This window comes from Haliotis rubra, unplaced genomic scaffold (assembly GCF_003918875.1).
Source record: "Haliotis rubra isolate DU_JTF1 unplaced genomic scaffold, ASM391887v1 Scf749, whole genome shotgun sequence".
In the NCBI taxonomy this organism is placed as follows: domain Eukaryota; kingdom Metazoa; phylum Mollusca; class Gastropoda; order Lepetellida; family Haliotidae; genus Haliotis; species Haliotis rubra.
This window is the reverse complement of record NW_025767467.1, coordinates 50,766-75,760: the sequence shown is the minus strand read 5'-3', so window position 1 is coordinate 75,760 and position 24,995 is coordinate 50,766. Positions and strand designations below refer to the sequence as shown.

Sequence of the window (24,995 nt, the reverse complement as noted above, 5' to 3'; positions counted from 1 at the left end):
CGTACACGTTACTCCCTGTTGGCTTCAATCAGGGTATTCAAGGTACACGTTACTCCCTGCTAGCTTCAATCAGGGCATTCAAGGTACACGTTACTCTCTGCTAGCTTCAATCAGGGTATTTCAAGGTACACGTTACTCCTGCTAGCTTCAATCAGGGTATTTCAAGGTACACGTTACTCCCTGCTAGCTTCAATCAGGGTATTCAAGGTACACGTTACTCCTGCTAGCTTCAATCAGGTATTTCACGGTACACGTTACTCTCTACTAGCTTCAATCAGGGTATTCAAGGTACACGTTACTCCCTGCTAGCTTCAATCAGGGTATTCCAAGGTACACGTTACTCCCTGCTAGCTTCAATCAGGGTATTCAAGGTACACGTTACTCCCTGCTAGCTTCAATCAGGGTATTTCAAGGTACACGTTACTCTACTAGCTTCAATCAGGGTATTTCAAGGTACACGTTACTCTCTACTAGCTTCAATCAGGGGTTTTGGAGGTACACGTTACTCAGGCGGTAACTCAAGCATAATCCTTAACTGAAGGTATATAGACCATGCCTTCATTACCCACTGAACTCATCGATACGCATGGAACTATTGATTACGGGCTACAACGGATCGATGTTAGTTTCACAACCAGCAATCAGGAAGTCAGTAATGTTATAACTGTGGATTACAGTGTCGTCAGCTCTACAAGAAGTGTGACGATACATTCAGCAGCGAAAGGACCTGATTCAATGTGGGTTATTTGTTGGTATCGTGTGTACCTTTACTGTCAGTGAAGCGCAACCTGCACCGCCGCTCTATTCAGTAATCCAATACTCGACTAACAAACGCGTGTGTGTCGGGGATTGTTTATGTGTTGCCTTGGTAGCAAACAGCTTGAACGCATCTCCGAAGTCCAGGTAAAATAATAAATACATACACGAAGGAGGTGATCACGTGCTTCCTTTGCCAATATGGCAACCACGAGACAATCTGTGACTTAGGACGCCGTGCACGCGGCCAGTGGGACATACACCGCTCTCACATACCTGGATACATGCCTAATGGAAGCTAGAGTATGCGGCCATGCATTGAATGTTTGATTGACATAACTTGACAACGATATTAGACCTTCTGAGGTAAATGTCTCATAATTTGTATAATAATATCGTTTTAATAGTAACATTTCATGGTAGGTACGACACGTTAGATATTCATACACTGAACGTGAGACTATATGGAAGGCTTTAGTAAACATAATATAAAAGAAATATATTGAAATATTGGAAGTACAAGCATCCGAAATGCTATTACTGAGGTTTTATAGAGCACCTTAAGACATTAGCAGCATGTAAACAATCAAAACTAATATCTAGATATGCAGTATTTAACACCAGTGTATGTGCTGTATGATAAATGGTGGATGTTTGATCATACTATGCAGGCAAAGTGAGTCATGAATATTAAAATGAGAGCTTGTCACGAAATATGCTTCTCTAAAGAACTTCACAGATGCCGTGCAACGAGTCACGTGAGTAAGGGATTACGTATCTCCTTTCTATGACAATGTGCACATGAGAACACCAGTGTCCGTACAGTATGTGGCCGTAAGATTTGACACGAGAACATCGTAAACACCAGTGTTCGTACAGTAGATGGTCGTAAGACTTGACACGAGAACCTTGTAAACACCAGTGTCCGTACAGCATATGGCCGTAAGACTTGTCACAAGAACAAGATTTGTGTTCACCCGTCCACTACACACCTCTCTCTACTTCCACCAGTCCACCACTCATCTCTCTCTACATCCACCCGTCAGCCATTCACCTCTCTCTACATCCACCCGTTCACCATTCACCTCTCTATTACATCCACCCGTCCACCACTCTTATCTCTCTACAACCACCCGTCTACCATTCACCCTGTCCGTTCACCACTCACCCTCTCTCTACATCCACCCGTCCACCACTCACCCTCTCTACATCCACCTGTCCACCACTCCGTCCACCACCACTCACCTCTCTCTACATCCACCCGTCCACCACTCACCCTCTCTCTACATTCACCCGTCCACCACTCACCCTCTCTACATCCACCCGTTCACCACTCACCTCTCTCTACATCCACCCCACTCACCTGTTCTATATATCTACCACCACCTCTCTACATCCACCCGTCCACCACTCACCTCTCTACATCCACCCGTTCACCACTCACCTTTCTACATCCACCCGTTCACACTCACCCTCTCTACATCCCACCACCTCTCTACATCCACCCGTCCACCTCTCTCTACATCCACCTGTTCACTCACCCTCTCTACGTCGACCTGTTCACCACCACCCACCCCTCTCTACATCCACCCGTCTACCACTCACCTCTCTCTGCTTCCACCCGTTCACCCCTCACCCCTCTCTACATCCACCCGTCTACCACTCACCTCTCTCTACTTCCACCCGTTCACCCCTCACCCTCTCTACATCCACCCGTCTACCACTCACCTCTCTCTACTTCCACCCGTTCACCCCTTCACCCCTCTCCCTACATCCACCCGTCTACCACTCACCCTCTACTTCCACCCGTTCACCTCCTCTCACCCTCTTCATCCACCCGTCTACCACTCACCTCTACTTCCACCCTGTCCACCCCTCACCCTCTCTCTCTGTCTACCACTCCACCCTCTGTTCACCACTCACCCTCTCTACATCCACCCGTCTACCACCACCTCTCTTCCACCACTCCACCCCCTCTCTACATCCACCCCACTTCACCACTCACCCCTCTCTACATCCACCCGTCTACCACTCACCCTCTCTGCTTCCACCCGTTCACCTCACCCTCACCCCTCTCTTCACATCCACCCGTCTCACCACCACCCGTTCACCACTCTCTCTACTTCCAGCCGTTCACCACTCACCCTCTCTCCCACCCGTCTACTTCTGCTTCATCCACCCGTCCACCACTCACCCCCGTCTCTACATCCACCCACCGTTCACCATCCACCACCCGTCCACACCTCTCTCTACATCCACCCGTTCACCACTCACCCTCTCTCTACATCCACCACTCCCCCTCTACCACCACCCGTCACCACTCACCTCTCTCTGCTTCCACCCGTTCACCACTCACCCCTCTCTACATCCATCCGTTCACCCCTCACCCCTCTCTACATCCACCCGTCTACCAGTCACCTCTCTCTACATCCACCCGTTCACCACTCATCTCTCTCTACATCCACCCGTTCACCACTCACCCCTCTCTACATCTACCCGTTCACCATTCACCCCTCTCTACATCAACAGTGACGATGGAGTCCCTGGTGAGGAGGTACGACTTCATGACGGCGGACAGCTACGCCCGAGTGGATTTCGGCAAACACATGCATTCGATCACCCACGACTTCCAGGCTATGCCCAACGAGCAAGATGTATTGGGTGCGCTCATGTGTCTGAGGGCAGGGGTGTGTCGGCCAGACTTCCCCGGCCAGTTCACTGAACAGTGCCAGTTCGCGGAGGTTGTCTTGCACTCCCTGATGATATGGTCACAGTAAGTCATGTGTTTCTATATCAGGTCACCTTGTTTCCAGATGCTGTGGATATCTACAACTGCCATCAGTAACTGAAGCTATGGTACTGCGACCAGCAGATGTGTCATGGTAGTTCCCTGCAAACTGTCACAGCTTGATAGTTTTCACCTACGTTAACAATGTTTGTTCATTTGAATTCACTGTGATTACGACATTGACCTTTAGTCAACGGTTTCGAACATTCGATTCTTGTACACCTCATTCGAAACTAGCTATGATCATGATGTAATGTAGATGATATTCTGCAGGTGGAACAGTATATAACAGTATAATATCCCACATTTTAATCGATTAATATAAACCACAATCATCTACAGAAATTTTGCTAAGGCTGGAATGACGACGTCGATGTCCAACATCCACGACTTCTGCCTCGACTTCGTCCACGACATGCTGCTGCAGGGGCCGGGGACGACACACATGGAGCTGTGGACCAGGATGATGAATGTCACCGAATTCGGATTCAGTCGTTACTATCATGTACGTTCACATTCGCCTGCGATTCCGCGTTATTTAAATAGAGGACGCTTTACCAATGACCCTTTTTCAAGACAAATTACTAGAAATACACATGGTCGATTTCCTGAAGCCCCCGATCCCTATGGGATTTTGCTAGGCGCTATGATGGTATCCCTCTTGGACTTGGAGACGATTTATTTCATCCTTAATGAAAATGAATATCCGATCGGGTGATCTCAGCTGGGGGACGGGCGAGATAAGCGTGAGCAGCTAGGTGCACTACTTGTAGGTTTCGGTCCCTGTTACAGAACCTGGCGGGGGACAAACTGAAGAATCACATACTGTTCTTCATGAGAGAATTCTGGAGCTCCGATTATAATTTTGAGACAACTTTTATATCAGCTATCAGATGTCTGATCAGCAAAAGCTGTTTCAGGTGAGTGTACACCACATCATGGCTGGCTATCGCAACCATCGATCTCGGCTACAGGCTTCACTAGCCCTTTGTTTATACTGCAGGCTTCACTATCCTTTGTTTATACTGCTGGCTTCACTGTGTCTTTGTTTATACTACAGGCTTCACTAGCCCTTTGTTTATACTACAGGCTTCACTATCCTTTGTTTATACTGCTGGCTTCACTGTGTCTTTGTTTAAACTGCAGGCTTCACTAGCCGTTTGTTTATACTGCAAGCTTCACTATCCCCTTGTGTATACTGCAGGCTTCACTATCCCCTTGTGTATACTGCAGGCTACACTATCCCCTTGTTTATACTGCAGGCTTCACTATCCCTTTGTTTATACTGCAGGTTTCACTATCCCTTTGTTTATACTGCAGGCTTCACTATCCCTTTGTTTATACTGCAGGCTTCACTATCCCCTTGTGTATACTACAGGCATCACTATCCCTTTGTTTATACTGCAGGCTTCACTAGCCCTTTGTTTATACTGCAAGCCTCACCACCCCTTTGTGTATACTGCAGGCTTCACTATCCTTTGTTTATACTGCTGGCTTCACTATCCCCTTGTGTATACTGCAAGCTTCACTACCCCTTTGTTTATACTGCAGGCTTCACTATCCCCTTGTGTATACTGCAGGCTTCACTATCCCTTTGTTTATACTGCAGGCTTCACTATCCCCTTGTGTATACTGCAGGCTTCACTATCCCCTTGTGTATACTGCAGGCTTCACTATCCCTTTGTTTATACTGCAGGCTTCACTATCTCTTTGTTTATACTGCAAGCTTCACTACCCCTTTGTTTATACTGCAGGCTTCACTATCCCCTTGTGTATACTGCAGGCTTCACTATCCCCTTGTTTATACTGCTGGCTTCACTATCCCTTTGTTTATACTGCAGGTTTCACTATCCCTTTGTTTATACTGCAGGCTTCACCATCCCTTTGTTTATACTGCAGGCTTCACTATCCCCTTGTGTATACTGCAGGCATCACTATCCCTTTGTTTATACTGCAGGCTTCACTAGCCCTTTGTTTATACTGCAGGCTTCACTATCCCTTTGTTTATACTGCAGGCTTCACCATCCCTTTGTTTATACTGCAGGCTTCACTATCCTTTGTTTATACTGCAGGCTTCACTATCCCTTGTTTATACTGCAGGCTTCACTATCCCTTTGTTTATACTGCAGGCTTCACTATCCCCTTGTGTATACTGCAGGCTTCACTATCCCCTTTGTGTATACTGCAGGCTTCACTATCCCCTTGTTTATACTGCAGGCTTCACTATCCCTTTGTTTATACTGCAGGCTTCACTATCCCCTTTTGTTTATACTGCAGGCTTCACTATCCCTTTGTTTATACTGCAGGCTTCACTATCCCCTTTGTGTATACTGCAGGCTTCACTATCCCTTTGTTTATACTGCAGGCTTCACTATCCCTTTGTTTATACTGCAGGCTTTATTATCCCCTTGTGTATACTGCAGGCTTCACTAGCCCCTTGTTTATACTGCTGGTTTCACTATCCCTTTGTTTATACTGCAGGTTTCACTATCCCCTTTGTTTATACTGCAGGCTTCACTATCCCTTTGTTTATACTGCAGGCTTCACTAGCCCTTTGTGTATACTACAGGCTTCACTATCCCTTTGTTTATACTGCAGGCTTCACTATCCCCTTGTGTATACTGCAGGCTTCACTATCCCTTTGTTTATAATGCTGGTTTCACTATCCCCTTATGTATACTGCTAGTTTCACTATCCCCTTGTGTATACTGCAGGCTTCACTATCCCCTTGTGTATACTGCAGGCTTCACTACCCCTTTGTTTATACTGCAGCCAAGAGAGCTTCGAAAATCTAGGTCCTGGGTTAGAATTGATCTAAGTAACCCATGCTTGTCGTAAAAGGCGACTAACGGGGTCGGGTGGTCAAGCTCGCTGATTTGGTTGACACATGTCATCGTATCCCAGCGATGGTCATACTGCTGATCATTGGATTTTCTGGTCCAAGCTCAATTATTTACAGACCGCCGCCATTGAGAATGCGATGTGAACGTGTATTCACACCTTTCTTCATTTCATCAAATCAACAATAAGTTGATACAACTCTATTTAGCTGCGAAGTTCAGCTGTATGTGGGTATTATTGTAATGTTTTTCTGACTTCTTGCTCAAATTGTGGAAATTTACTGTGAATAAACGTACAATGTTCCAATGGCAGCCCGGGCACCCCTGCATGAATGGTGTACGCGGATGTCTGGTAGAACATTCCATGTATGGTCAGCATGTCCTGATACAGAGAATGTATGATTGTGGACATTGTAAACTTTGTATGTTAAACGTATTACGACACGTCCATAACGAGATGATTCTGTTGACTGGGGCCCTGTTCTTCCCCACACGCCACTAGGTTGGATCATGTTAAACAGTGGGATTTAAACTATTAGCTGTTTTGAAGGTAATATGTGAATTGTTATCGTCCTTGCTTTCAGAGAGAAGGCTTTCAAGGAGGCCCAGGTAGAGTTCGCGGAGTTGTACAGATACACGACCGTTACTAATCTGAATTGCCCTAAACATATACGGGACATTCACAAGTACATTTCAGACGCAATATCGTACATATACGACGGAGATGTGTTTAAGGTGGGTCAGTTTGTGTTTTTCCGAATAAGACCATTACGTGTTGAGAGTATATAGATATACCTTAAAGAGATATGTCCCGATGGTGAACTGAAATGAGAATCTGAAACTACCCGGAAACGGATTGTTGATGGCGTTGCCATTCCTTCCTCAGGGCATGGATGACTCCGGGAAGGTGAAACAGTCCCTGAAGCGTTATAAAAACGACATCCTCCACCTCAATCTGACCACGAAGAACTCAAAGACGGTCGTCGAGGAAATGACGAGAGGTGTCCAGGAGGTGTTGAATGGCATCAAGTGAGTTCAATCAGTTTCTACAGTCCGCCTGATATATTGTGCCCAGTGACCATAACAAATCCTCCCCAAACAGTTGTACACTGATGCATGCGACACCAATATTCCATCGATCAAGTACCCTTTCGGCAGATACCATCAAATGTTATCGTTATCTACTCACATATCTACCACTTAGATATTGATTGTCTATTTTGTGAGCAAATCCTAACGGAACAACCGCCTTCGTGGTGAAGTGGACAGATCATCTACCCGGAGAGGTGCTGTGGTTCGATCCCATCATCACGTCACATTAAATGATATTTTAACTATGTGTAGTGACCCTATCGGACGCTCGGCTTCTTGGGATAAAACATGGACTACCTTGATAATGTGTCTGTATGGGGCGTGGAATCTACGAGGGGTGGGACTATAAAACAGAATCAACCCTATCCCTCCCCGTGTGTGCGTCAAGCTGTGAACCCTTTTAATCCCACCAATAATTTTTTCCAGCAATGAGTTTCTGTTTCACAAGATGTACGTAGAAATCCTGGACTTCGTAGCTGTAATCTGTGACAAGAAGGCAGGGGGTCCAATCCACCCTATTGTCAGATCTGTAGGCGACTTTTTCGATCACGTCAAGGAGAAGGAAGGGCGTCCCACCATCACGGTACTGATACACGAGTTTCGTAAAAACAGTGTGACACATCCCCGAGTATAAATATTTCCTTATTAAATACCATTTCATAATCCTGTTGAGCCTCCCTTCAGAAAACTCACCGAGAAACATAACTGTCGAATGACGTCGTTTCTTACATGACTATCCTACCTGCTAGGTATCTCTTATTAACCATGCTTGGATCAAAAGCTGTGTTTGTCAGTCTGCATATATCGGTATATAACAATAACAGATACTTTAACGTTGTGTCACATTTGTGCGTTTATATTTGTATCATATTTTCCTTGGAAACAATTTTGATTTTTACTGGGTCATTTAATACACTTGGCAAATTATCATACTCTTACAGGGGAACTCGGAGCTGTTCACTGTGATGACAAAGAAGTTGATATCCTTTTTGAACAACCTGGAGGACCACACCCTGATGACCGTTACGTTTGTTGATGCTACTGTAGACAATGTGCTCTCGAAGTCCATGAACAAGTAGGTGACTGCAACGATGTGTTGGTTTGTCTCAATGTCCTGTCTGTTCTAGCCTTGAATCATCTCTCAGTGATGTGTAACCAGTGAAGGTCCGGGTTAGTATATTGATCTTCAGTAACCCATGCTTGTCGTAAGAGGCGACTAAAGGGAGCGAGCCTGACTTGGTTGACACATGTAATCGGTAACACATAACAGTTAACAGTCATAGTAGGGCTGCTCCTGACCACTCTCTAACCTTGTTCCAGAAGCCGTGACCACTCTCCAGCCTTGTTCCAGAAGCCCTGACCACTCTCTAGCCTTGTTCCAGAAGCCGTGACCTCTCTCTGACCTTGTTCCAGAAGCCCTGACCTCTCTCTAGCCTTGTTCCAGAAGCCCTGACCTCTCTCTAGACTTGTTCCAGAAGCCGTGGTCACTTTCTGACCTTGTTCCAGAAACCCTGACCACTCTCTAGTCTTGTTCCAGAAGCACTGACCACTCACTAGCCTTGTTCCAGAAGCCGTGACCACTTTCTGACCTTGTTCCAGAAACCCTGATCACTCTCTAGCCTTGTTCCAGAAGCACTGACCACTCTCTGACTTGTTCCAGAAGCCGTGACCACTTTCTAGCCTTGTTCCAGAAGCCGTGACCACTTTCTGACCTTGTTCCAGAAGCCCTGACCACTCTCTGACCTTGTTCCAGAAGCACTGACCACTCTCTGACTTGTTCCAGAAGCACTGACCACTCTCTGACCTTGTTCCAGAAGCACTGACCACTCTCTGACCTTGTTCCAGAAACCCTGACCACTCTCCAGCCTTGTTCCAGAAGCACTGACCACTCTCTGACTTGTTCCAGAAGCACTGACCACTTTCTGACCTTGTTCCAGAAACCCTGACCACTCTCTGACCTTGTTCCAGAAGCACTGACCACTCTCTGACCTTGTTCCAGAAGCCCTGACCACTCTCTGACTTGTTCCAGGAACCCTGACCACTCTGTGACTTGTTCCAGAAGCCGTGACCACTTTCTGACCTTGTTCCAGAAGCACTGACCACTCTCTGACCTTGTTCCAGAAGCACTGACCACTCTCTGACTTGTTCCAGGAACCCTGACCACTGCCAGCTGATGATGGACCTGATCAAGGCGTGTCTAAGGATCCATCAGCTAGGAACAGGCAGAGCGGTCTACAAGGCTGTCAAGGATACGGGGAAGCTGCTCAAGTGGAAGGTATACCTTAAGTACTGACAACACCAAAAGTAATAGTGGCATAGATTGGACCTGTCTCTGTTCTATGTACGATAAAAACGCTTAACAGTTAAGATATAAACAGCGAAACCTCGTTCAATACAGCATTTAGGGCAACATAACTAAATAGTTTTTGTAACGTCGTCGGTGGCACCATGACCTCTGTTAGCTCAGTTCGATTTTCGATTTTACCACCAAGTCTCGTTACTCAGGAAGCAGATTAGAAACACGATCTAGAGAATACTATAAACAGTTTCTTTGAACAAACTGATTTCCCCCACAACTTAGACAGAGTACTGTGACTATGTGTCCCAGTCCACTCAGCTGTGAATGGGTACCTCGTTAGTGTGAGAAAGCCACAATAACTCGGTGCGCCTAGTGTCTGCAAGAGTTGCATACTCCCAAGGGAGTTGAGACTGATAACACGATGTGCCGTTGAGATTGACATCCAATGATCGAGGGAAAAAATACCAGCGCCTTGAGTATGCACTAGTTGCCGGGATATGGGCGCTATGCAAATATCGTATAATAATATGTCAACAAGTAACATTTACTTTTTGCAGGACCACGTGGAAGATGCTCGTGAGATTCTAGACCTCTTGATGAAAGTGCGATTATTTGGGAGTGAAAAACACACCAAGCAGCCGGCGGCCTTTTTCATCAACTTCGCCTATGAACTGGCAAATCAAATGACGTAAGACCAATGTTACTTGTAAGGGACTAGTCATAACACAAACCTGTACCAAATGTTGGTTAGGTACACGTGATGTTGTGGTTATATGTGGTCGTGGTTATACACATTGCTGACTGTAGGTACACACATTGCTGTGATGTGGTCGTGGTTATAACATTACTGACTGTGCTGACTGTGTGGTCGGGTTATAACACATGATGACTGTAGGTACACGTTGCTGATGCACGTCGTGGTTATAACACATTGCTGACTGTAGGTACACGTGATGTGGTCGTGGTTATAACATTGCTGCTGACTGTGGTACACGTGATGTGGTTGTGGTTATAACACATTGCTGACTGTAGGTACACGTGACACGTGGTCGTGGTAACACATTGGACTGTAGGTACACGTGTGGTGACTGTAGGTACACACATTGCTGACTGTAGGTACACGTGATGTGGTCGTGGTTATAACACTGACTGTACACGCTCGTGGTTATAACACATTGCTGACTGTGACTGTAGGTACACGTGATGGTACACGTATAACGTGATGTGGGTACACGTGATGGTCGTAACAACACATTGCTGACTGACTGTGATGGTACACGTGACACGATGTAGTCGTGGTTATAACACATTGCTGACTGTAGGTACACGTGATGTGGTCGTGGTTATAACACATTGCTGACTGTAGGTACACGTGATGTGGTCGTGGTTATAACACATTGCTGACTGTAGGTACACGTGATGTGGTCGTGGTTATAACACATTGCTGACTGTAGGTACACGTGATGTGGTCGTGGTTATAACACATTGCTGACTGTAGGTACACGTGATGTGGTCGTGGTTATAACACATTGCTGACTGTAGGTGGGTTATACACGCTGACTGTGTGATGTGGTCGTGGTTATAACACATTGCTGACTGTAGGTACACGTGATGTGGTCGTGGTTATAACACATTGCTGACTGTAGGTACACGTGATGTGGTCGTGGTTATAACACATTGCTGACTGTAGGTACACGTGATGTGGTCGTGGTTATAACGCATTGCTGACTGTAGATACACGTAATGTGGTTGTGGTTATAACACATTACGTGTTTATTGGGTCTGTCGGGTAATCTAGCGGCTAAAACATCGAGAGACAAACAGCGCTAACATGCTTCCAATGTTATGAGATTCCAAATCCCTGCCCAGTTTTCGCAATAACTTCCTTCTCCTTTCCAGGCGGGACCGAATCCTTCCTGAAATGACTGAAAAAATGGTAGAATGTACCCTGACAATTCTTAAGAGGAGAGAAACAGCGATGTTCCAAGTTTCTTTTATAATGGCCAACATTGTTTGTTTTAATGGAAAGGTAAGTTCTCGGGCCTGAAATGATGGTTTTTAAGTTCTTGTTAAAGTATCAGCCATCCAGCAATGTTATATGAGATGATATAAGTAATATGAGCATGAAGTAGATCAATTTACCCAGTTTATATAATAACGGCATTGCGTGTGCATTTGGTTTTGACCCCTACAAATGATTTTACCAGAAACACAAGGACCTGATCATGTCAACATTTTCCACTATATTGATGTTCCTCAAGGACGCAACATTCCCTTGGGAGAAGGCCACTTCCGGTAGCTCGATTGTGGCCGTTTACCGACTGGCCGAATTGGGAATGGATGCTTTGTGAGTAGACAGATTCACAGACACTCAAGAGCACTGGCAACTATCTGTACACAAGGCATGCAGTGACATACACAGTCATATATATATAAATACAGATTTGCGCAGTCATTGACACACAACCGGCCCATATTTAAGACATCAAGAGACTATCAATTCAATTTAAAGACACTGGCAGACAATCAGCACATTGATACACAACACGGATTAAACACACTGACACACAACACAGATTAAAGACACTGACACACAACACGGATTAAACACACTGACACACGACACAGATTAAAGACACTGACACACAACACAGATTAAAGACACTGACACACAACACAGATTAAAGACACAGACACACAACACAGATTAAAGACACTGACACACAACACAGATTAAACACACTGACACACAACATAGATTAAAGACACTGACACACAACACATTAAACACACTGATACACAACACACATTAAAGACACTGACACAGATAACAAATTAAACACACTGACACACAACACAGATTAAGCACACTGACACACAAAGCAGATTAAAGACACTGACACACAACACAGATTAAACACACTTACACACAACACAGATTAAAGACACTGATCCACAACACAGACTAAACGCACTGTCACCCAACACATATTAAACACACTGATACACAACACAGATTAAACACAGTGTCACACAAAACAGATTAAACACACTGATACACAACACAGATTAAATACACACCACAGATTAAAGACACTGACACACAACACAGATTAAACACACTGACACAAAACACAGATTAAACACACTGACACACAACACAGATTAAAGACACTGACACACAACACAGATTTAACACACTGACACACAACACAGATTAAACACACTGTCACACAACACAGATTAAACACACTGACACACAACACAGCTTTAACACACTGACACACAACATAGATTAAAGACACTGACACACAACACAGATTAAACACACTAACACACAACACAGATTAAAGACACTGACACACAACACAGATTAAAGACACTGACACTCACACAACACAAATTAAAGACACTGACACACAACACAGATTAAACACACTGTCACACAACACAGATTAAACACACTGGCACTCAACACAGATTAAGCACACTGACACTCCACACAGATTAAACACACTGATGCTCCATACAGATTGAAGACACAGACAAAACACAGCCAACAAAAATTGTTTACTCGCTGATGGAAATAGAGGCTGTTTCTTGAATGTTTTATAGACCCAAGAAGTAAGGTAAAATGAGGTTTTACAATCAAGAATACTTAAGGCCGGTAGACAAGCAACTTAACAGAAAGTACCATCTTGTAACGTCCTTTGGAATGAGGCAAGGGATGGACAGCATCACATACAGGTGTCACGACAGACGCTATTCCACACTTATGAAATATTGAAATATGTTAATAAACAATATCTAATTAAAACTGCTGTTCCAGGAACGCCAAGTCACTTACCGAAAAGGACCTGAGTGCTCTGTCCTACTTCATGAAAATAGTGATGAAGGGAGACTTTGTCCTGGACGAGGAGGAATCTAACAAACCTGACACAGTCTTCTTTGCACTGTACAGGAGCGTGGCGACAAAGTTTCTCCGATTTGTAAGTAGTATTGGGAAGGAGGAGGTCCCACGGGATTCAAAATTAATTTGGGTATGGATGACAACGATTGGTGTCCTTCATTCTGATACAGATGGATTATTGAAAACTCACCGGTCGCTGGTTCCTTGAGTTGGGATACCATGACATGCATCAACCCAGTAAGCGAGCCAGACCACCCCTGATCCCGTTAATCAACTCTTGCCAGAACGTTTGGGCAGCTGAAACCCGACCATCATTGGGAGTCAACCCTATAGGCTCAGTAGATATCCCAGCCTTGCCTAGTATCCGGCCCGACCTCGGAGATGCACTGGCTGTACTTGTATTCACTCGCATTCGTAACACTTAGCTGCCTGTAACTAATTGTTACAGAAATTGTAGAAACTGATCTAATATGAACTGTTCTCCTCCAGTTGGACGACCAGGAGAAGATACAGCGGGCTATCTTGGTGGTGAGGGAGAGCGTCAAATTGCTGACTAGTCAGCACGGAGAGATATCAGAAATCGCACTGTCACAAGTATCAGCACTGATACTGAAGGGAGCCAGGACAATGTCACCTTTCTTCCCCCAGATCATGGATGTATATATGTCCTGTGAAAGCCCACGATTACTGCGTACGTCTAAATACAAACAATGTCTCTTGTTGTAAACAATATAATGTCAACAAAGACAACATGGAATAAAATGAACTTCATTAAGTGGCATTTAGAAGCTGGTATGATAAAGAGGACACTTTTAATGGATAGACAACTTTATTGCAAAAAAAGCGACGTTTCGGTGTAGATCCTAACACCGTTATCAAGCAAAGTATGAATAAAATGAAATGAAAAACACGAAAGGCTATTTTCTTCAGTATTGAGTGAACGGTTGACGCGGCATTAAGATGGAGAACATCTGAATGAGGCTTCACACAGTGTACACGTTCTTGAAATCAAACCTGGAATTTTACATTTATCTGTACAGTTGTTCCACGTCCTGCCTGGAACTTAAGAATTTTAATTCTATGAGTACCCTTGTCCTTGTGTTCCAGCTATCCTAAGTGCCCTCTACCCATACTACCCTGACCTTCAGGAAAACCAGTTCCAGACCCTCTTTGAGTTAATAGAGACAGACAATCGATCGTATGTTTTACCATGGTTAACTATGATTGCCAAGAACCAACCCTCTGTAAGTTTTGTTTTGTGAAAATGATGATTAAACCTTTGAATATAAGATCATTTATAACTAGTAGACGCTATAGCTAATGATATTTATGAAGTACATGTTTAATCCTTACAACGTGTTAATAATGAAATATGAGTCCTAGGTTTCTGAGAAATAAGAGATATTAAGATGCAGAAACATTTGGTACAGAGCTCATGATGCAAGAGTCAACACGTTGTGTCATAATTCTTCCCGACTGGGAATGTAGAGCTGCATGCGTTAGCCGACTGAAAATATCTTTTGCACACAACATTGATCAGGCGATAGGATAAGATGCACAGATATGTGAAATAGTAATTGCTCAAAGAGTTGATTTTATAACCATGTGAATCTTGATGATGTGTACAATTATTCTGTCATTTACACGTCACGGGGGCGTCACCGTGTGTAGAGAAAGAAAGCACCCCATAGACGACTTTATCAAACGGAAAAGTGTCTGTCCATTTCAGGTGTTCACCGAGAGAAACGTAAAAGAACTGATCAAGGAGATGTTCGAAGGCGACGACAATCTGTACAGTATGTATATGATGATCATGGAACAACTCTCCAAGAAGATGCCCAACGCGTTCATACCACACCTGAAAACCCTGATGCAAGGTGACATGAGCATTCAGCCTTATGCCAAGGCGAAGCTCTTCTCGATTCTAAAGAACTTAGCCATCGAGAGCGAAGATCAGGTAGTGATGTACATTCCTCTGCACGTTGAGTACACTTTATGACTGATAATCTTTAACTGCTGTCAGTGGCAAGTACTGAGAAGAACAAACAATCATTCATTTAAAGGCGTAAACTATGCAATCACTAATTAATCTTATAAGACAGAATGAAAACCGTTTTATCAAAACAAAGTGGCTTATTGTTCTTGTCATCTTGTTCGCTGTTGTAGTTTATGTTATCATATCATACACATTGTTACAAGAACACAGGTGGTTTACAATACGTGTCTTACTAGCATGGAATCCCTGGTCGACGATATCAAGGAGATGAAGGAGGATATAGTAAACTTGGACACACGAGTCACCCGAACGGAAGTTGGTCTGGTGTTGCTACACCAGGATTTGGATGAACAACGGATGGAGCTTGATGATGTCAAGGTTGATGTGAAGAAACATGGAAAGAAGATGACCAAACTGGAGAAGACGGTGGATAAGACTGAGGCTAAAGTGGAGGAACTTGACGGAAAGGTAAGCTATTGTTTTTTTCAGTTTGTAAGAAAGTGCTGTAGCTCAAGGCGAGAGCTACGAAATGGTATGTCGTGTCATACATCACATTACTGAATATGAGAAACATCGATAATGAATCTACTATTGATTATATCTAGACAAACAAAATCCCACAAAGGATAGGTGAAATTCATCAATGTGTAACACTCATGAATCGTGCAGACATTGAGTCACGCTCCCTTCTGGGCACGAGACGTGGCCAAACTCCTCAACCCCGAAGACCTTCTGGACTGGACGCTTCTCTCTATGCGTCTTGGCTACAGCAATGATGACATCCGGAGCTGGGCTCAGATGCACGACCCATGTATGGCCATGCTGAATGAATGGTACGCCACTCGGAAGACGAGGGAAGCCACATATGCTGTGCTGACAGCACTGCAAGAGATGGACAGATTGGACGCTGCTGTCATTGTGGAGAACGCAATGAAAAGGACCGGTACAAATCTTCTTACAGTACTCCGCGTAAATTTTGATTATGATCCTCAGACTAACGATATTAATTATCCATTGTTCTTTTGGTATTGACAACTTTTTGATTTATGAAGAACTTCTGAATGAATCGTTCATGCACTTATTTCAATAGTATCAGGAAAGAGGAACATTATGTTTTCATATGGAGAAATAGTATTATAAATTAATGTAAAAGTATTGCATTTTCTTTTTACTCCAGAAACTGTAGTGGAGGACGAAGAGTTCGAGTACCCGGAGCCTCCAGAGGTGTTCATCAGCTACCAGTGGGGAATCCAGAACGAGGTGAAGCTTCTGAAGCAGCACCTGGAGAAGGCGGGCTTCACGTGCTGGATGGACATTGGTCAGATGGGAGGTGGAGACAAGCTGTTCGAGAAGATCGACAAGGGAATCAGGGCAGCCAAGCTCGTCATCTGTTGTGTCACTGGGAAATATGCCAAGTCTCCAAACTGCAATCGAGAGGTATTTGTCCAGTTAATTTCAACTCAAAGTCTAGTTTCTAACTACATCAACAGTTTCAAATGTTCCTCCTTGCCAGAAAGTCTAGTTTCTAACTACATCAACAGTTTCAAATGTTCCTCCTTGCCAGAGAAGGCCAATACTTCAATTGCTGAGAAAATGTGATAAATGGCGTTGATATAGAAATAATCGTAATCTGTTGTGTCACTGGGAAATGTACCAAATCTCCAAACTGCAATAGAGATGAAAATTAAAACAATGTAACCTTTCTGTGAGAACAATAATTATATCACTAGTGTATGTTTGTATATTGAAAACAATTGTGAAGTAATCTTAAGTGCACACCTTTTATGTATATAGACCCATGATAGACCCGTAACAATTCAATGGTACTTAGTGTAACTGGAAGGAACGTTTCAGATATTCAGACAGAACATGTTCAGTAGTATAGTCAGGGAGAAATAGTTCAACTGAAATGAGGTGCGTCTAGTTTTGCATTGCGACTGTATTGGTCGGTGCACAAGAAGTGTACATAATAAATCAATTGTTCTATGAAATTATATGCATGTTGTGCATATGATTATGTCAAATGTGTCTGTCCTAAATGCACTGCTTCTGAAAGAACAAAACTTTCCTGTTCGTAACACACATTTGCTCATATCAGCACAACCTCCTAATAATCGGAAATTCCAGCACAATCTGTATGATTACTTTATCTCTCGGGAACCCTGTGGTGGAATTGTATTTGTTTATCCGCATTGGACACATTGACTTCTTCATTTCAATACTTTGCAAACTACTCCGATTTCAGGTGAACCTCTCGGTAAGCCTGGGTAAGCCCATCATCCCTCTGTTGATGGAGAAACTGTCATGGCCTCCACCAGGCTCAATGGGGCCAATCTTCAGTGAGTATCTGTTCATCCGATTCTTCACCCGTCCTGGGGAGGAGACTGGTGACGTCAGGTACTGGTCGGCAGCCAAGTTCCAGGAACTCCTGATGCAGGTCAACTACAACAACGTCAAGCCGGATGAGCAGAAGGTGGAAAAAAGGTGGGCAAACGTGGACACATAGACAGATAGAGGGGAGATGGGACGCAATGCTGCAAAACTGTGTTCACAGGAGATATTGCTTGTGTGCGATCAGATCTCCTAGGGGATATCGTTTTGATAGTAGATTTGCACAATGCCCTGACAATGCTATGACATCGCTGCATGATGTTAAGAAACAATATTTAGAATTGCCATGCACTTGTTTCATCCCTTTTCAGTAATGTTTCCTTATAGCGGAAAGAGGGTATGCAGAAGGTGGAAGGGGGATAAACAGAAGGCGGAAGAGGGTAAACAGAAGGGATAAGCAGAAGGTGGAAGGGGGTAAGGAGAAGGTGGAGGTTGGTAAGCAAGAAGATGAAAGGGGGCAGAAGGTGGAGGGGGTAAGCAGAAGGTGGAAGGGGGCAAGCAGAAGGTGGAACAGGGTAAGCAGAAGGTGGAAGAGGGCGCAAAGCAGAAGGGGTAAAGCAGAAGGTGGAAGGGGTAAGCAGAAGGTGGAAGAGAAGGTGGAAGGGGTAAGCAGAAGGTGGAAGAGGGTAAGCAGAAGGTGGAAGAGGGAGCAGAAGGTGGAAGAGGTAAGCAGAAGGTGGAAGAGGGTAAGCAGAAGGTGGAAGAGGGTAAGCAGAAGGTGGAAGAGGGTAAGCAGAAGGTGGAAGGGGTAAGCAGAAGGTGGAAGAGGGTAAGCAGAAGGTGGAAGAGGGTAAGCAGAAGGTGAAAGAGGGTGAGCAGAAGTGGAATAGGGTAAGCAGAAGGTGGATGGGGATAAGCAGAAGAAGGTGGAAGTGGGTAAGCAGAAGGTGGAAGGGGGTAAGCAGAAGGTGAAAGAGGGTAGGCAGAAGGGAGTAAGCAGAAGGGGGAAGGGGGTAAGCAGAAGGTGGAAGAGGGTAAGCAGAAGGTGGAAGGGAGTAAGCAGAAGGGGGTAAGCAGAAGGTGGAAGAGGGTAAGCAGAAGGTGGAAGAGGGTAAGCAGAAGGTGGAAGAGGGTAAGCAGAAGGTGGAAGAGGGTAAGCAGAAGGTGGAAGAGGGTAAGCAGAAGTGGAAGAGGGTAAGCAGAAGGTGGAAGAGGGTAAGCAGAAGGTGGAGGGTAAGCAGAAGGTGGAAGGGGTAAGCAGAAGGTGGATGGGGTGAAGCAGAAGGTGGAAGGGTAAGCAGTAGGTGGGGAAGAGGGTGGTGAAGCAGAAGGTGGAAGGGGGTAAGCAGAAGGTGGAAGGGGTGTAAGCAGAAGGTGGAAGGGGTAAGCAGAAGGTGGAAGAGGGTAAGCAGAAGGTGGAAGAGGGTAAGCAGAAGGTGGAAGGGGTAAGCAGAAGGTGGAAGAGGGTAAGCAGAAGGTGGAAGGGAGGGTAAGCAGAAGGGAAGAGGGTTAGCAGCAGAGGTGGAAGAGGGTAAGCAGAAGGTGGAAGGGGTAAGCAGAAGGTGGAAGAGGGTAAGCAGTAGGTGGAAGAGGGTAAGCAGAAGGTGGAAGGGGTAAGCAGTAGGTGGAAGGGGTAAGCAGAAGGTGGAAGGGGTAAGCAGTAGGTGGAAGGGGTAAGCAGTAGGTGGAAGAGGGTAAGCAGAAGGTGGAAGGGGGTAAGCAGAAGGTGGAAGAGGGTAAGCAGAAGGTGGAAGGGGTAAGCAGAAGGTGGAAGGGGCTAAGCAGAAAGTGGAAGGGGGTAAGCAGAAGGGGGTAAGCAGAAGGTGGAAGGATGTAAGCATAAGGTGGAAGAGGGTAAGCAGAAGGTGGAAGAGGATGGAAGGGGTAAGCAGAAGGGGGTAAGCAGAAGATGGAAGGGGTAAGCAGAAGGTGGAAGAGGGTAAGCTGTAGGTGGAAGGGGTTAAGAAGAAGTTTGAAGGAGGTAAGCAGGACAGAATGTGGCAACGGGTACATGTGAAACTAATGACAACTTATTATGTTCTTCCCAAGTGGCCGAGGATGTAGTGGAGTCAGGAAATGGTGCTTCTGGAAGGGCAGGGCATGCATACTATTTCGCAAACACCTGGTGTCACATCAAGTCATATTACTTTCACAATTATTTTGCCTGTGAGCCCAAGGAATCAGCAGAAAATCAAACTGATTATTATCAAATTATTAATTTCAAAAATGGTTGATGCATTTGTGAACAGTTCTTCTGTCAGAGTTGTTATTTAGTTTCACAATCCCAGATGAATATGCTTTGTCACATACATTCATGCACACAGAATACAAGAACTGGTGGTGTCCTGTGGCTGAAGTCATCAAGATAGACAAGAAGGACGTGAAGACGATGACGGCTGCCAGTCAACAGAAGCAGGAGGAGGTGGAGGTATGTTAACTAAGCCATGAAATAAATACTTGACATGAAAATCGTACCCATAACCAAAGTGACAGTCGATTAGCTAAATTGATACACAAATATTGTTTTCTTACAGCGTGGATCAGCGTCTCCTGATGTGTTCATCTCCTACCAGTGGGGAAAACAGAAGCAGATTCAGCTCATGTACAAGCGCCTGACTGAGATGGGCTTCACCGTCTGGATGGACATCTACCAAATGGGAGGTGGGGACTCCCTATTTGACAAAATTGACAGGGGCGTGCGAGGGGCAAAGGTCGTTCTCTCATGTGTCACCTCGAAGTATTCTCTGTCGGCCAACTGCCGGAGGGAAGTCAGTCTTGCTGATGCTCTCAAGAAACCAATAGTGCCTCTGTTGCTGGAGAAGATGACGTGGCCACCATCTGGTCCGATGAGCATGGTGTTCACTCAGCTGTTGTACATCAACTTTGGGAAGGATGAAACTGTACAGGAAAGGTGGGATGGAGAAAAGTTTGATGAAATGTTGACGGCAATAGATCAATATGTGCCAAACATCATACTGGTGGGAAAGGGGAATAGTGCGATATCTCAACAACCACAACAACCAAGGCACCAGCAACAACCCCAACAGCAGCAATCATATCAACAACCCCAACAGCAGCATCCATATCGACAACCATATCAACAACCATATCAACACCAACAAGTTTATTCTCAACGGTACCCCAACACAATCAACCCCAAAAGAGCTCGTCATGTATAATTTTGTAGAACCCACTTCACCCAAACTAACAGGCACATATGTGGAATTTGGATTCTTTACACCAAGGTTTTGTTTCTTGCCTCAGACTTATTTGTTGCTGAGAATTGACGATAGCAATACATATTTCAGAATACATTTCCACGTCTATGCATTGTATTGCCTCTGATGTTGTCTCAAGTTGATCAATGAGGGGTACGGCTATCCCCTTCACACAGTCGTTACAGATTAGTCTTTGATTTGAAAGTGGATTATGTATGAATACTTTATTAACCATGTGTGTTATTTAACTGCAATTTGATTTAGTCATTCAAAACGGTTCATCATGACATTTATCTCAGTGGATACAAGAATGCCTTCAAAGACCTATTGGACTATGAAACTGTGGACTATCATGTAACAGAAAATATGCGAGGTTGGATGTACAATTGCAGTTTATTTGTTAGTCATCGTTAAAGTCTGAAGCACTGTACAAGAGTCCCTACCTGTCTACAGGAATACGCCAATGTTTCGGTTACATTTACAGAGTGTTCTCTATCATTGTCTCCATCATCGCCCACTTCCCGCTTCCATACCAATGGACAATGATGATAATGTAATTCGCCTCTTGTTGAGGAAGTATTTTAGTGTGCCGGGATGATCCAGACTTTCCTGGGATAAAGATCCGTAAGGACACCATGGTCATTTGCTCCTGGTTATGGTTGTGACAAGTTGTGATGTCATAGGGAAACTGTGTGCGTTTCGATAGAAAAGTCGATAGAAATTGTTTGCTCATGTTGATTAGTGCTAGATGTGCTAGATATCATTGTGTTAAGAATATGTTTCTTCCCGATCACTCCCATATTAACAGCATCTTTTTTCAAGAATTCCTTCTTTGATTAATGTAGCCAAATTCCACTTGTTTTAGAGAGTAGATGTAAGACGTATGTTTCAACAATTGTAATGAACTATTTTCATGTATTCTTTAATAAAAGCAAACTGTGATATACTTATGAAGTCATGATCTTCAACATGCTTATTATTCCTGTTTTTTTATGAAATTGTTTTCTAATTGTTATGACTGTGATTATGTGTAGCTGTTAGAATTGACTATTTACTTGTGTTGTGTGGGTGAAATACACCATGAAGAAGTCTTACCGTCACGGGTCCATTTTACTTAGTTACCGACCTGAACTTGACATGAAGGACGCCAATCAGGCCATCCCACCTGGTTCGTAATTTTAGATCTTTGCATATAGATTCTGATTGACAAACTCCTCACATGTCCATCATTGTCCTCGCACATATATGACTGTCATCCAGAGACCTGGCCTGGTTCGTTAGGCATGATACGTATTTGACGAGAAAAGTCAGTTGAATACGATGTTTATGACGTACTTGTATACTTACATATAAAGAGATGGAGATCACATAAGGTGTTGTTTTGTTTTGTTCTTCAACCTTTAAATAGCACAAGTATGTATGGCTGCCAAATGTTGCGTGTGAATTAAATGAAGTTTAAATGCAGGGAAGGCAAGCTGTCAAAGATGTGTCATTGCTTTACATCCGATTTATAGCGTCCAGCGTGCGGTGTCGTCGTTTGTGATGCTTGGATTATTGCAGGCATGCGTGGGGCGCACTGTGGACACTGATGTGCCAGCTATTGTACCAGACTGGCCACGTCTGATCCGTTGATCCTATTGTGCCAGACTGGCCACGTCTGAGAGCAGGTCCGCTGTGGAGATGCAGGTCCGCTGTGGCCATGCTTTTGTCTGACGTCTGAGTCCGTTGTGGACACTGACACTATCAGTATAAGGGCCACGTCATTTGGTTTCACTGACAGCTGGTTCTACTGTGGACACTCACAGTAAAGACTGGCCACGTCTGAGAGCATCCGCTGTGGACACTCATGCATTGTTGGCCACGTCTTGCAGGTCCGCTGTGGACATTCTATCAAAGTTGTGTATGCTAGACTGGCCAGAAGCGTCCGCTGTGGACACTGAAGACCAGACTGTCCACGTCTGAGTGCAGACTGTGTATTGCAATATTTGGTTGCCTTGATATTGAATATGTTTTCAATGAATTCTATTTGTGTTCAACCAGAAGCGTAAATCAACACTATCCCTGTATTGCAATATTTTTTGTTAATTGAATAGTTTTGATATTTGCAATTCGGTATCCCGGAAGTCCACCTTAATAAGGTCAGTGGGGTGTACACCCAGAACAGAAACATACTTTACATAGGTGCACTAATCTAACTACACAGCTTGGTAGCATCTTTCGGCTAGAATAGATTAGACAAGATATTTTCTGTTTATGCTAACGAACATCGAACATTTCCCATTGAAAAGTCCAACTCCAACAGCCACTGACGTGGACGGAATGTCAACTTTGCTGATGTTTCTTTGTTTGCTACTCTTAGGATGTGGACAACAGGGTGAAAGAGATGAGAGAGAACCTTGGAGATGGTCGGGAACACCTTCAATTGCTGAGTGTGGCGTTCAGCTCATTCACCTACTGTACAAAAGGCGTGCTTTGTCTGAAACGAGAGACAGTGATGGAGCGGCATACAACATTCATTCAAGATAGCATTAATTCATTATGCAGTTTGGGGTAGCCCTCAGGGAATCTGTGTCAACATCTACATCCAGCCAAGGTACAAATACACACCATCAGGATATACTGAGACGCCACCAGGGTACAGATACACGCCATGAGGGTACACTGAGACACCACCACGGTACAGATACACGCCATGAGGGTACACTGAGACGCCACCAGGGTACAGATACACACCATGAGGGTACACTGAGAAGCCATCAGGGTACAGATACACGCCATGAGGGTACACTGAGACGCCACCACGGTACGGATACTCACGATGAGGGTACACTGAGACGCCATCAGGGTACAGATACACACCATGAAGGTACACTGAGACGCCATCAGGGTACAGATACACCCCATGAGGATACACTCAGACGCCATCAGGGTACATATACACACCAATAGGATACACTCAGACGCCATCAGGGTACAGATACACCCCATGAGGGTACACTCAGACGCCATCAGGGTACAGATACACGCCATAAGGATACACTGAGAAGCCATCAGGGTACAGATATACCCAATGAGGATACACTCAGACGCCATCAGGGTACAGATACACGCCATGAGGATACACTCAAACGCCATCAGGGTACAAGGGTACAATAACACACGATGAGGGTACACAGAGACGCCATCAGTGTACAGATACACACCACGAGGGGACACTGAGACGCCAGCAGAGCACAACTGACAATCAGCCAATATCCCGCTACATTATCCCCAGTTTAGTAGGCTCTTTCAGGAATATTGACTCAGGTATTTTCACAGAGGAAATTAGCACAACCATGTGATATGGCAAAATGCGAATGTTACTGTGTACCACTGTGAAGCGACGTCCAGACGTGTGTTGGTGATGAAACATGACCAAGGTGATTAGTCTTCAGGATCGTTTATTCGATGATTGCACAATACAGAACTGATATAGCACTCGAGAACAATCAACGACAGTTTACTATAGACAGTCGAGGTTCAATAAACATGAACTGCCGGACAAAAGAAGGCACATACACATTTCTTAAATAAAACATCTTTTCTCTTTATGGTGATATATTTGATTCGGGTATCGACGTTTTCTTTACATTGCAATGTCATGTTTACAATGTTTACGCTTCGGAATCCTCACAACGTATTGAAAACGTTTGTAATAGTTTGGTAACATCTAGTTTTCAAGTATATCCTTTCTTTCGGTCAGACAGTTTACATAAGTCAGGATTT

At 44.5% G+C, this 24,995-nt stretch overlaps 3 protein-coding genes across 3 annotated transcripts; 2 read left to right on the top strand and 1 right to left on the bottom strand.

The window, feature by feature from the left end:
- Positions 1–511: 511 nt before the first annotated feature.
- LOC124260039 lies at positions 512–19,934 on the top strand. Its single transcript, XM_046694282.1, has 17 exons — positions 512–1,122; positions 3,286–3,529; positions 3,887–4,049; positions 4,337–4,464; positions 6,969–7,119; positions 7,271–7,413; positions 7,903–8,059; positions 8,418–8,551; positions 9,628–9,751; positions 10,333–10,463; positions 11,675–11,804; positions 11,983–12,122; positions 13,605–13,764; positions 14,175–14,376; positions 14,793–14,929; positions 15,415–15,645; positions 19,878–19,934. Exons 2-17 carry the CDS (start codon positions 3,291–3,293, stop codon positions 19,932–19,934), a joined length of 2,427 nt encoding a protein of 808 aa, XP_046550238.1. The 5' UTR covers positions 512–1,122; positions 3,286–3,290.
- Positions 19,935–19,946: 12 nt separating this feature from the next.
- Positions 19,947–22,464, top strand: LOC124260042 (protein tirA-like). Its single transcript, XM_046694285.1, has 4 exons — positions 19,947–19,951; positions 20,337–20,440; positions 20,547–21,211; positions 21,984–22,464. The coding sequence occupies exons 2-3, from the start codon at positions 20,402–20,404 to the stop codon at positions 21,189–21,191; spliced, it is 684 nt and encodes a 227-aa protein (XP_046550241.1). The 5' UTR covers positions 19,947–19,951; positions 20,337–20,401; the 3' UTR covers positions 21,192–21,211; positions 21,984–22,464.
- Positions 22,465–23,801: 1,337 nt separating this feature from the next.
- On the bottom strand, positions 23,802–24,365 carry LOC124260038. Its single transcript, XM_046694281.1, has one exon. The coding sequence runs from the start codon at positions 24,363–24,365 to the stop codon at positions 23,802–23,804; it is 564 nt and encodes a 187-aa protein (XP_046550237.1).
- Positions 24,366–24,995: the final 630 nt, after the last annotated feature.

What these genes read in the sequence shown, in the direction of transcription:
- LOC124260039 (XM_046694282.1), top strand. Translation starts at nt 3,291, where the DNA reads ATGGAGTCCCTGGTGAGGAGGTACGACTTCATGACGGCGGACAGCTAC. An exon ending in AAGGGCGTCCCACCATCACG is followed by an intron (nt 8,060 to 8,417) that starts GTACTGATACAC and finishes ATACTCTTACAG; the next exon opens with GGGAACTCGGAGCTGTTCAC. An exon ending in TCGAGAGCGAAGATCAGGTA is followed by an intron (nt 15,646 to 19,877) that starts GTGATGTACATT and finishes GGTAAGCAGAAG; the next exon opens with GTGGAAGAGGATGGAAGGGG.
- LOC124260042 (XM_046694285.1), top strand. Translation starts at nt 20,402, where the DNA reads ATGACGGCTGCCAGTCAACAGAAGCAGGAGGAGGTGGAG. An exon ending in AGAAGCAGGAGGAGGTGGAG is followed by an intron (nt 20,441 to 20,546) that starts GTATGTTAACTA and finishes GTTTTCTTACAG; the next exon opens with CGTGGATCAGCGTCTCCTGA.
- LOC124260038 (XM_046694281.1), bottom strand. Translation starts at nt 24,365, where the DNA reads ATGGCGTTTGAGTGTATCCTCATGGCGTGTATCTGTACCCTGATGGCG.